At 49.6% G+C, this 12,605-nt stretch overlaps 1 protein-coding gene across 4 annotated transcripts in view; it reads right to left on the minus strand.

The window, feature by feature from the left end:
* The window catches only part of Tmem255b (transmembrane protein 255B), a 30,672-nt gene that overhangs the window by 9,456 nt on the left and 8,611 nt on the right, over positions 1–12,605 (minus strand). For all 4 annotated transcript variants that reach the window (XR_005872389.1, XM_040733597.1, XM_040733596.1 and 1 more), the window contains 4 exons: positions 6,200–6,289; positions 2,760–2,840; positions 1,839–1,924; positions 362–521 (listed from right to left, as the gene is read on the minus strand). Coding sequence is in view for 3 of the 4 variants with exons in the window: in XM_040733597.1 (XP_040589531.1) it covers positions 362–521; positions 1,839–1,924; positions 2,760–2,840; positions 6,200–6,289 (417 nt within the window). In the remaining variant the exon portion in view is untranslated. The remainder of the gene's footprint in view (positions 1–361; positions 522–1,838; positions 1,925–2,759; positions 2,841–6,199; positions 6,290–12,605) is intronic.

Here is a 12,605-nt window from a genome sequence, read left to right on the forward strand (position 1 = left end):
AAGGGTAACAGGCCAGCGCTCAGGGGCTGGTTAGGTAGGGCTGGCTCAGGGAAAAGTAGGTGGGGGTGAATTTCGGTTCTCTCATCCAGCTTGTTACGATGTAGTCCAAGCCCTGCTCAGAACCATACCCAGGCCACCATGAACCTCACAGTGACAGAGTAGCTTTGCAGGTGAGTTTCATTCTCGGTTCTGCCTCTCTAAGAGTGGAGAAGATTCAACCAGCAGGTGGTCAAGCACTGCTTCCAAGGCAAGTGATCGGTAACCCTGGCTACCATCTGACATGCAGGTCCTTTGTTAAGTGATCCACTGAGCTCTGGGCTATGACTCACTGGCTGGAAACACCTAGGATGGTACTACTCACCATGTCCTTGAAGGCCCCCAGGACTGCAGCTGTGACAATGCCAAGGCACAGGCCCAGTACGTTCAGGACCGTGGACACCCAGAGCAACCGGTACAGGTGGATCACATCCTGGCAGCTACGCACACCCACAAATTCATAGTAAGCAGGTGAGGGCTCCGTGCTACAAGAGGAAGAACAAAGTCACTGCCCTCATTGCTAGAGCGTGGCCGGGTGACGGCATGTTAGACCGTGGTCAAGTGGTCACCCCCAAGTATTAGAGCTATGGTTAGATGACTATCATCGAGTGTCAGATCCATGGCCCGTAGACTAACCTACGAGTAGGAACCATGGCATATAAACCCTAACCCTAACATTAGCCTTAGCCCTAGCCTAACTCTAATGCCAAACCCACCCCCAATATCAGCCTGAATTCTACTTCTAGCTCTAGCTCTAACTCCAACTCCAACACTTTAACTCTCATCCTCACAGATCTAGAAAGCCCGCTAAAGGGGACCATTTAAGTAGTGACACTTCTTCCCAGTCACCAAGACACCATTCAGACCACAGCTCATGGACCCCCTACAGGGATCACACTAGTGCGGTCCTGGCCACCACGGAAGAGAGGCAGATGGCAATGCCCGACACTAAGCACGGTGGCTCCTCCAGAGACCTGGGGGATGTTTCCAGTGGGAAGGAAGCGCATGTGAGGGGTGGCAAGCCCCATAGATAGACCCCGAGAAGCAAGCTACACCAGAAACCCTGGAGCTCCTGAGCCTGGGGCCTCTGACTCTTCTAGTGCTCATTCTTCATCTCCTCCTGCCCAGGCGAAAACTTCTCAAACAAGCTAGAGACCTCCCTACATCTCTGGGGACTCATCTGCCTTTGGTGGGGCTGGCCAGGGAGGCTCCACCAGGCCTCACACAGTGGGGCGAAAAGTGGTTACAGGATATCCCAGCTTACAAGCCCTGAGCCCTTAATGGCCAGCCTGGATGGTGGCCGAGCTACCTGCCCTGCCAGAATAAACAAGCATTTCGTGTTCTCATCTTCCATGTGTATCCTAACAGAAAACTGCTGGTGGGTCTCAGCCCTGAGAGGGAACAGAGCAGAACTGGGATGTGCTGGTGGCCACCTGCTGGCCAGCTGCCCCAAGGAATGAGACAAACAGGGGCCAGGCCCATCTTAAATACTTCCACGTTCTGTGTGTGCTCTTTGGGAGAAGACCCAGCCACTCTGAGAATCCACTGTTCCACGGCTGAAACAGGGTCCGGAGGAAGAAGCAGAAAATGCAAGGAGATGTGGGAAGGGAGAGATGGAGGCCTCTCTTGTGGACCGATGTCCTGTGCAGGGGTGGTCTCACCTGTGCTTGCGTGCGTGCGTGCGTACGTGCGTGCGTGTGTGCGCGCGCGTGTGTGTGCATTGTGTGTGTGTGTGTGTGTGTGTGTGTGTGTGTGTGTGCGCGCGCGCGCGTGAGCGTGCGCACATTCCTATACAGCCTTACCTCCCACAAGCATAGAGGTCACAGCAGTAGCAAGTGTTGCTCCTCACTTTCAGCTGGCACCTTCCACTCAGAGAGTAGCAGGTGACCTGGGGTAGAGACAGACAGGTTCATACCTTATTCCACACAGACAGCAGGCAGCCTAGCTCCAAGACCTTGCCCTGGCCAGAAGCAGGGCTGCATTGCCAGGGCCCTCCCTGATTCGTGGCAGGATGGGGTGGGGTAGGGTGGGACAGGGCAGGACACAGGACAGCACTAAACAGATCAGAGCAGGACTGGGTGAGGCAGGGCAGTCAGAATCCCCCAGGCACCTAACATTGACATCTATTTTCTGGAGTGTCCAGCATATACATTTTCAACCTTCTACATGTCTGAGAAGAGGCTCTGTTACCCACTTGCTGATCCCTGCCCCTCCCTGGCTCTGGCACTCAGTGTGAGCAGCTTTATTTAGCTAAGCCCACAAATCCCCACAGTGCTGGTGTAGACAAACTGAGCCACTGCCAGTGCCCACCTGGGCTGGGCTCACAGGTCATCTACTGAGTCTATTTGTGCTTCCTGGCGTCTCACTCAGCTAGCCAGTGAGGTCACACTACAGCTGTCTCCAGCCCAGGAAGAGCCAGAGTCCCTTGAACACTGCACATGTGTTACCCCAGTGTTTCATGGCAGCGATTAAGTCAGTGAAAATGCTAATGAGAATGCTAATGGGCCACGCAAGACTGGACAGATGAATCCCAACACTGTGTCAAAGAGGAAAGCGCGCAGCTGTGATTCCAAAGAGCATGGCGCCGTGCGCTGAACTGTCAAGGCTAGCTCCTAGCTTTCAATGCCTTGATGGCCACGTAGCAGGAAGATCTGTGAGAATTAAGACAGCCATTTTAACCAGACACAGAAGACTTGGGGGATATGGAAGCCGCATTAGCTCACCTCTGTCTGATAGACATCGTACAAGTACCCCGTCCCACTGGAGTAAAACTGGCACCTTCCTGTGCTGAGAGGTCTTGGTTCCTAGAGAAAGAGAGGAAGATGGGATAGAAGGCCATCATCCCCAACCAGGAGGGACCATTTCAGGCTTGCCTTCCATGGGCTGGGGCAGAACCAATGCCACACCAAGTATTGCCTGACATTGCAATTGTGTGTGGCATCTGGAAGCTGCAGAGGAGACAATTACAGATACTATCTACCCACTGGACACACACATGAGCACAGGAACCAGGCAATGCTCATACTGAATGGGCCAAGGGGTGTTCTACACCTCACCAGTGGCACTAGGCTTCTCTCTTCCTAAAAGCAAAATGAGTTTCTTCTACTAGGAAGGGAAGAAGAAAGATTTGGGACTAATTCTCTCATCCATCCATCCAGTCGTCATTCAACCAATCATTCATCCATCCATCCTTCCTTCCATGTCATGCCCCACCACATCCTACTCCCGTGTCTCCAACGCTCATGGATCTGATGTAGCATTGACCCACGAGGAAGCCAAGGCAAGCTAGAGCTGTAGGTGAGTGAAGTGGGCAGGGCAACAATCAGGCCATTTCCACAGCTGCTAAGGCAGAAGACAGCTGGGACCTGGGACTTGGGACTTGTGAAGTGCCATCAAGCCATGTCATGTGTAAGTGCTTCTTTGGGTTTGTTACTATGTATCAGTGACATTTTCTCAAAGCACTGCTCCTGACCGAAGAAGAGTCTAGAAATCAGGAGTAATTCTGGCAGCAGATGAAGACTCATGAGTCCAGGCAGCAGCTACGGTGGGGCATAGCATCTGTGTGCCAGGCTGGGTGTGGATGGATTCAGATGGGAGGCAGACCCTAGGTGGTACACAAGGGGAACATGTGTGATAGTGATTAGCGGTATAGGGAGGCAGTAAAGACAGGTTGTTGGGACTGGAGAGCTGGCTTCAGGGTTGTCAGACTTAAATGGCCTTCGTCACAATGTGACAAGACTCAGACCCTTCCCTGGTGGACTTTCCAGGGAGAGACAGGATGGTGTAAAGAGGGATGGAGTCTTCACATCGTCTTCCCACGCGGTGGCAGCTCAGTGAGTAACATGATGCCAGTGGCCTCAGAAGTGGACCCCAGTGAGTCACCAGTAGTCTGGTCACCCCCCCCCAAACTGTAACCGACCACAGGACACCAGGGGTCTAGGCCTTTGAATGATTCTGTGGGTTGGGACCCAGCCCGCGCTGCTCATGTAGACCCTCTGCTGGGCTCTCAACTACACTGGCCACTCTTCGGAGGTCCTGTCCTATCAGCCCACATAGGCAGGCACACGGGGATGGGGACATACACATGTAGCATACACATGCTCAGGTGGGGATGGACATGCAGGCAGGTACGCAGGTGGGCACACAGACGGACGTGCCCAGACAGACTGCCTTCTAGACTCTTCCCATCAGTGAAGCCAGGAAGGGTGGAGTAGGCCCTTTCACACCTGGGGCTGCAGGCAGGAGACCTTACTTACCTGGAGATAGACGTCTTTGGAAGGTGACCCCTCCCACAAGTGCTGAAGAGCTTGGAGGGCGTGGGACTGAGAAAGACTTCCCTACACAGGGACAGAATCTCAGAGCGAGGCTGGCACATTCTTTTGGGAGCAGTGTAGTCTATATGACTGTCCAGGGAAGGCAAATGGCCAGATGTCTAAACACCGAACTGTAGATACTGGGGGAGCTGTACTGAGCACGCATACACACTTGTACATACATGCACAGGAATTCCTACCTGGTTGGTGCATATCAAGCCATCATCATAGTATCACTCGCACCTCGTATCACACCATACACATCACATAAGCAGATCACCATCCTATCACGCTACTTGTCAGGTCTGTGACACGGCACAGTGCGCCCCACCACATCGGCCGTGGTGTCATTCAGATCACATCCCACATGCTGTACACAGCATGCTACCCCATATCACAGCATCCTTTATGCCATTACATCATTCACAGCATCCTGTATCCCATTACATCATCATCCGCAGCATCCTGTATCCATTACATCATCATTCGCAGCATCCTGTATCCCATTACATCATCATTCACAGCATCCTGTATCCCATCATTACATCATTCACGGCATCCTGTATCCCATTACATCATTCACAGCATCCTGTATCCATTACATCATTCACAGCATCCTGTATCCCATTACATCATTCACAGCATCCTGTATCCCATTACATCATTTGCGGCATCCTGTACCCCATTACATCATCCACAGCATCCTGTATCCATTACATCATTCACAGCACCCTGTACCCATTACATCATTCACAGCATCCTGTATCCCATTACATCATTCTCTGTCACACCCCCTACATCACAGGGCATTTATGCTCCCATGGCATGTTCTGCACCCATCATATGTACACATCATGTTCTGCCGTGCCTTTCATACTGTGCTGTATCGTTCGCGTTACAGCATGCGTCACAGCGGAGCATGTCACACGGCATACTGTGTGTACCTGTCTCTTAACTTGATCTCCTGCATTAGGCGGGAAACCTGGTGGCTCATCATTGCCTATGGCACCTGGGCCCGCCTGGCCCTGTAGCTGCTAAACAGGTGGATAAGCTTGTCTGTTCACTGTGGGGGCCAAGTTCAGATTAGCTACCGAGCAAACAGATGCAAACAGCGCTTCCTTCCCCTGTTGGTAACTGTGCTGCCAGCAGGGCTCTCCATTCTCTTAAAGTCTTTCTTGCAGATAAAAGGATTTTTCATGTCTGTAGCCCCCACATTAAGCAACAATCTTCAAAGAGAAACTGTGGACCTACAAGCATGTGCAAGACCAAAGTCAGATTCCACAGTGCACTTTGCCTTAAATGTGGTGAAGGCGCTGAGGACAGTCACCTGGACACAGCTCCAAAGCTGAGGAGGTGGGGACAAGGGTTCCTTAGTGATTAGGGAGGACTGGGTTGGGGGTAATTGAAATAATGAGGGATGTTTGTGCCTGCTGTGTGATGCGCATGTTTGTATCTGTTGTGTATTTGTGCCTGCTATGTGTGATGTGTGTGTTTGTGCTTACTGAATGTGGTTGTGTATATTTATGTCTGCTGTATTTGGTATGTGTCTGTGTTGTGTGTGGTGTCTGTTCCTTCTGTGTGTGATATATGTCTGTGTCTGCTATATGTGGCACGGGTATTTGTAGTCACTGTGTATGGCTGTATTTGTGCCTTCTCTGTGTAGTATGTGTTTGTACTTGCTGTGTAGTGTGTGTGTGTGTGTGTGTGTGTGTGTGTGTGTGTGTGCCGTGGCAGCTCAGCTGAAGCTAGTGTGAAGATGTCAGAGATGGGCTGTGTAACTGAAATTTTGTTTTCCACATGGACATTGATCCCTAGAGACAGACTGCACAACAGTCAAAGGTAGTACTCACAATGTGCCGTGCTGCAAACACGCCATCCACTATGGCACAGCAGAATGCCGCCACAACACCAAAACTGATGAACACGATGGCCGCCACCAACTAGGAGGAGAAGATAGAGAGGAGTGTGGGGTCTCAACCTAAAAACAGCCTTGGACACAGTCAGAGTCCTAGCGGGTGTTTATGGCCCCTGGCCAGATCATCACTGCTATGCTTCCATCCACCAGTGTCTCAGTCACTTACGGACCCACGTGGTACCCTCTGCGGGTTCTGTACCACGAGACACAAGGGCAACCACTGCAGGAAGTATACGCTATGCCCTCACCACTGTATGCCCAACTGCAGTGTGTCCCCTTTGCATACACACACAAGTCCTCGCCTCTAACATAACTAGATTCATTCTGCACCATCCCAGCCTGCAGGGGCCCACAGCCACATCTGCCCAGGCTACCCAGTAACTGCCCATGATACTTAAACTGTTTGCTATAGAAACTCGGAATGCTGTTCACTATTAAAAAGTATATGTCACAAATGGGTATTTCTGTAGGATGAATTTCTTCCTTGAGCATATGTTAACCCAGTACTTTGACATATGTAGCATATTTGGGTTCTTTGTGCTTTAAAACTATAACAAGGAACTCTACACTGTCCTGTAAACATACTTAGCCAATGACAACAGTATGCCCACTTCCTTGCATCAGAATGACATGAAATTGATGCTAAAAGAGACGTTTGCCTCAATTTACATTTCTAATTTTTCAATTTACATTCCTCTGGCTATGTGGCTGAAAACTTTCTTATAGTTGTTGAACACATTTATTTTCAGTTTTTCTTGTGACACAGTTTCAGATTAACTATCAAGAACAAGCTCAAGGAATTTCTGGGCCCAAGTATCCTAGTGCTCAGAAGGATGGGGCAGAAAGATCATGAGTTCAAAGCCAGCCTCAGCTACCCAGTGAGAGCCTATCTCAAAATAAATTAACAAACAAACCTGAATTTCCTTCCTGGGAGTCCCCCATGTATTTATATTTTCAAAACAGTTGTGTGAGCCCTCTCTTATCTGGAACGCCTCTCCCAGCCAGAGAAATCTCTTATATGTGTGGGTTTATTGCTTGGTCCTGGGAGATGCATAAAGTTATTGGGATTACCAGCCACAGGGAAGAGAGAGGGGCAACCACCAAGAAATGGCAAGTGAAGGCCAGTCATGGCAGTACACACCTACGATCCCAGCACTTGGGAGGCAGATGGCGGTGGATCTCTGAGTTCAAGGCCAGCCTGGTCTACATAGTGAGTTTGAGGCTAGACGGAATTAACCAATAAGTCCCTGTCTCAACAAACAAAATAAAGACAGGGAAAGAAAATGAAAGAAGGAAGGACATATCAGGTATAACAAGCCACAGGCAGCTCTCTCTTTAGCTGCAGGGTAGTGTCGGAACTCTCAGGCGTGTTGTTGATCCGTGCACTGATAACAAGCTGTACTCTGGTGACGCTGGCACTACCCTCTGGTGTCCCCTGCCACTCCATTCTCACTCATCTCAGTGTTTGTTTGTTTGACATGAGCCCAAAAGTCAGAACTCTGCTGTAAGGAAGGGAAGGCCAGAGGCCTCTGCCAAGCTTGCCACGCATGTCCTCCTACGTGTGTGTGTGTGTGTGTGTGTGTGTGTGTGTGTGTGACCTGTGTCCTGATCTAGTCACTGCTTCAAGACCAACCCGAACTGCAGTAGCATCGGGAGTGCTGCTCACACCCTGTTCTCAACCTCCAGAGCAGCAGGTCAACTAACAAGCAGTCACCAGGAGGCCAAGAGCCTGGGAAACAGATCTCAGGCCCAGGGTCCTTAGCCTTCTGCCCAACATCAGAACACACAGCATGGGGAAGACCCACGACAGTTGCCTCTCTCAGGGAACTGTCAAGATGTGCCACATGTGTGCCTGGTACATGACCCTGGCACACCTTCACACGGCCAGTCGTCACTTCCACAGTTCCAATTCATGTGAATTACACAACGATGACGAGCCCTCTCCATCCCCCACACTGCCACAGTCCAATCGGTCACAGGGTTTCACAACCCATCCTTCCAGCTGAGGACACAAAACACACCTCACAGGGACAACTTGGAGCCTTTCTCAATGGGAACCCCTCATCCTGAAGCCTCTGGGGCTACCATGCTACCCTTGGCCAATGGTGGCCGCTCTGGCAAAAGAGTCAAGTGTCCCCCCCGCACCACAGAGGCTGAGGGAGGCGCATACCCACACACCTGGGGAGAAAGCAGCACTGCTTGATAAACAAGGACTTCGGAAGAGTCCAGCAGGGGTTGGGTCCCCAGCACAGGCATTTGTCACCCTGGGCACCGGGGCTGTGGTGGGAGCTGTTCCAGGTGCTGAAAAGCTTTTCTGAGATCTTCCCAAAGCAGAGCCACAGCTGGGCACCCCATGTCTCACGTACAGGAAGCCAGCATTTCTACTGTGGCCATCGTGGTGCCTGTCAATGCCCTAGCCACCTGAGTCACAGTAGGCCACACAGCTGGTGAGTGACTGAGCTGGGTCCAAGTCAAAGTGTACTAGAGGAAAAATATAGCCAGAGTTCCCGTTCTCCTCCCCTGAGCCAAAGACATGGGTGAAGAAATATAAAGTAAAGAAGCCCTTTAGTGTGTCAGTCAAAGAGACAGACAGACAGACAGAGCAGACAGAGACAGAGAGACAGAGACAGACAGAGACAGAGACAGAAGAGACAAAGAGACAGACACAGAGACAGACAGAGAGAAAAAGAGATGGAGAGAGAAAGGGATGGGCAGAGAGATGGAGAGAGAGAAATGGAGACAGAAACATATGGAGAGAGATAAACAGAAACATACAGAGATAAAGAGGGGGAGGAAGAAGAGAGAAACAGACAGAAAGGCAGAAAAGAAAAATTGAGAGGCGGGATAGACTGGGGGGCTGTAGACCATCTTGGCAAAATGTGATTTCTTCCTCAGCTCCCGTTGAGGAAGAAGGAAGAGCCTGTGACTTACAGCTACAGTGTGGTGGTAAAGGGTTCAGAAAGGACACACAGGCCACACCTGCCTCCAGAGGGGGAATAGAGGTTCTATTGACAGGAGAGACACAGTTGTGTATACTTCTTGTGACAAACTGTTTCAAAGTGACAGTACTGTTCCTCCCAGACACAGCAGGGTCACCTTTGAGTCACTTGGATGCTGAGAACGGCCGAGTGAGGGGAAAGCAGGAAGTGAAGAGGCTATGCTTACAGAAGGCTTGGTAGGTAGCAGGAGCCCTCTCCAGGGAAGGCGGCTTGTCCTCCCCCTTGTAGAAGAGCCCTCCCTCTGAGTCTGTCTTTAGCTTCCTCTAGAGATTGTCATAATAATAGGCAGAGATGATGGTGAAATCGCTTCTAATTAGATTTCACCCTCAGAGTGGACAGATTGGAGGAAGCATAAATGGAATAAGTGTCTGAGATTTCCTCAACTTCCCATGGGAAGGGAGGTACAGAAGGGAACAGAGATTAGCTCCGAACTGGCTAAAAGGTGATAAGTACACCTGGAGTGGGTGTGGTGCTATTCTGTCTTTTACATATGCTCAAATTTTTCTATAGTACAATTTTAAAATAAAGATAAATCAAAAGAAAATCACTTTACACAGCTGAAACATAGCTATCCTCTCCTTGGCTGGAGCTGGCCCGCCTGAGGCCACTCCCTGGAACAACCTAAATGCCCTCTGAACACACAAAATAGTGGCCCTCATTTCTGAACGCTCACTGCAGCCAGCTCTATGATAGATACCCCTCGGGTACCAGCCCTGTCAAGACAGCACTGAAGTCCAGAGTGGGACAACTCACTGGTATTACAGCAATTCCCTTTGTAGGCTTCCTACAGGCCCGTAACCTACTCAGTCTCAGGTTCTTGGCCAGTTTATCAGTGTCAGGCATGGATTCCATCTCGTGGAGTGGGCCTTAATAAAAAAAAGCGATGGTTGGCTACGCCCATAACGTTTATGCCACTATTGGCCCAGTATATCTCACAGGCAGATCACTGCTATAGGTCACAGGTTTGCAGCTGGGTGGCATCAGCGATTACTTTTCTCCTCCAGTACCATGTGGTAGGGGTGAAACTTCTAGCTGTGCACAAGGCACCTAATCATAAATTTGTGTTATACTGGAATGTGTGCCTGTGATACGAGAGCAGAAGCAAGATTATGCAGCAACCACACGCAAGTTATCAGGATAACCCAAGGACACCGGGACCAGCTCCCCTTGTCAACTGCTGGACCTGCAGCTCTTGCCACTGCATCATCTCGATTCTTTATACTACCAGCCCCAGAACAGCTACGGCCAGGGTTTCTGAACCCAACCAAGAAAGGTAAAGCTGCTGTCTGCAAGGTGGCACAATCCCAAGGAATCCACTGCAAAGCTATCAGAAACAACACATGAGCTAGCTCTTACGGCTTGCAGGCTTGGAATGAACCTCAGCAAAAGCCAGTGGTAGTGAGCCCTCCACTACAATGCCCACACAGTACCCTCATAATGAATAGTACCAGGAATAAAGTTTAGAGCAAAAGATGAAAACTCACACTCAGAAAACTAAGAACATTTGTGAGGTTTTAGAAGACAAGTAAGCATGCTAGACCAACAGGGAAAGACCAACCATTCCTGGATTGAGCTCTCTGCCATCTGCCTCAGCACCTCACCTTTAGAGCTCTTGCTCGGTGGAGGTTCACCCTTGATAATGACAAGGAATCCTGCTTAAGTGGAACAATCTGGAAATGCACAAAAGGCTGAAGACTCACATGTCCTGACCACAGAGCTTATGCCAAAGCTGAAGAAAAGAAGACAATGATGTGGCTCATAGGCGGACCCATTGACCTGTGGGGCAGAACTGAGAGCCCAGAAATCAGCGGCATATTTATGGTCGGATGGCTGACATAGGAACCAATCCCATTTGATGGGAAAAGAACAGATTCCAACCTCTCACGCACTGCATCCAATCTCTCAGCCCAGCTAGGGTCTACATATCTTGCACAAGAGCCAAGCCAGATAGCTAGCTCTCAGCCCTAAACAAAACTTGTCTTTGCAACAGATGGACAATTGATCAAAATGCAGAGAACAGGATGTCAGGAGGTTACCAGCCCTAACTGACAATCAACAGCACAACTGCTATCCCTAAGGCTTGGAGAACATCATGGGCGAGGGAACAAGAGATTGTAAGAGCCAGATTGTCAGGAAGTCTACTGTGAGAGTCTGTCTCCCAGAAATGACAGAGGAGCTTCACCCATGATACCTCAACAATGTGGCTGCTTAGCTAACACCTAAGGAAAGGTACATCCATAGACATGGTCACACGAAGGAGGGAAATTTCATTGGATCTCACCCATAGACAAAAAATTACAGGTAATTAAGTGCCTTAGGGTTTCTATTGCTGTGATGAAAGTCTATGACCAAAAAGCAAGCTGAAGAGGAAAGGGTTTGGCTTACACTCCCATATTGCTGTTCATCACCAAAGGCAGTCAGGACAGAACTCAAGCAGGGCAGGAACCTGGGGGCAGGAGCTGATGCAGAGGCCATGGAGGAGCGCTGCTTGCTGGCTTGCTCTCCATGGCTTGCCCAGTTTTCTTTCTTATAGAACCCAGGACCACCAGTCCAGGGATGGTCCAACTCACCATGGGCTAGGCCTCCCCCATCAATCACTAAGAAAATGCCCTACAGTCTTGCCTACAGACTGGTTTTTTGGGAGAATCACTTGAGGGTTTTTAGCTCAGACGACTTGAGCTTGTGTCAAGTTGGCATAGACAAAACAGCACTCCAAGGCATGCTGAGTGACATGACAGTGAGCCTTCCCTAGGGGTGAGTCACATAAGTGATTATCCAATACCAAGTGGCCAGCCCTGAGACAATAATATACATGCAAGCAATACTTAACAGACTTAGCAGGTTATACATTATATATAGACATATTAGATATATACATATATAGGTTACAGATTATGTATGTATATACTATGTAAGCAATGAAGTAGGTTTATGGGAGGGATTGGAGGGAGAAAAGGGATGGGGTAAAATGATATAATTATGTTTTAATTTTTTAAATGAGAAATTTTAATATTTTATAGTTGCTTTAAAAAAAACAGACTCCAACAAATGGGGTTCAAATAATGAGAAAAAACGAGGGAATTTCTGGAAGCTGTGCTTCACATCACACAGGACTGACGTGGTTCAAAAGCCGGAAGGAAATGCAACTGTTAGAACTCCACCTCAGCCACATGGTGGGGGCGCACGCCTTTAATCCCAGCACTCAGGAGGCAGAGGCAGGCAGATCTCTGTGAGTTCGAGGCCAGCCTGGTCTGAAAAGTCAGTTCTGGGACAGTCAGAGTGGTTACATAGAGAAACCCTGTCTCAAAAGAAAAAAGAACTCAAAATTCAAAGCTGGGCTTA

The sequence above is a fragment of the Mesocricetus auratus genome, unplaced genomic scaffold (genome assembly GCF_017639785.1).
Source record: "Mesocricetus auratus isolate SY011 unplaced genomic scaffold, BCM_Maur_2.0 Super-Scaffold_100031, whole genome shotgun sequence".
Lineage (NCBI taxonomy): Eukaryota > Metazoa > Chordata > Mammalia > Rodentia > Cricetidae > Mesocricetus > Mesocricetus auratus.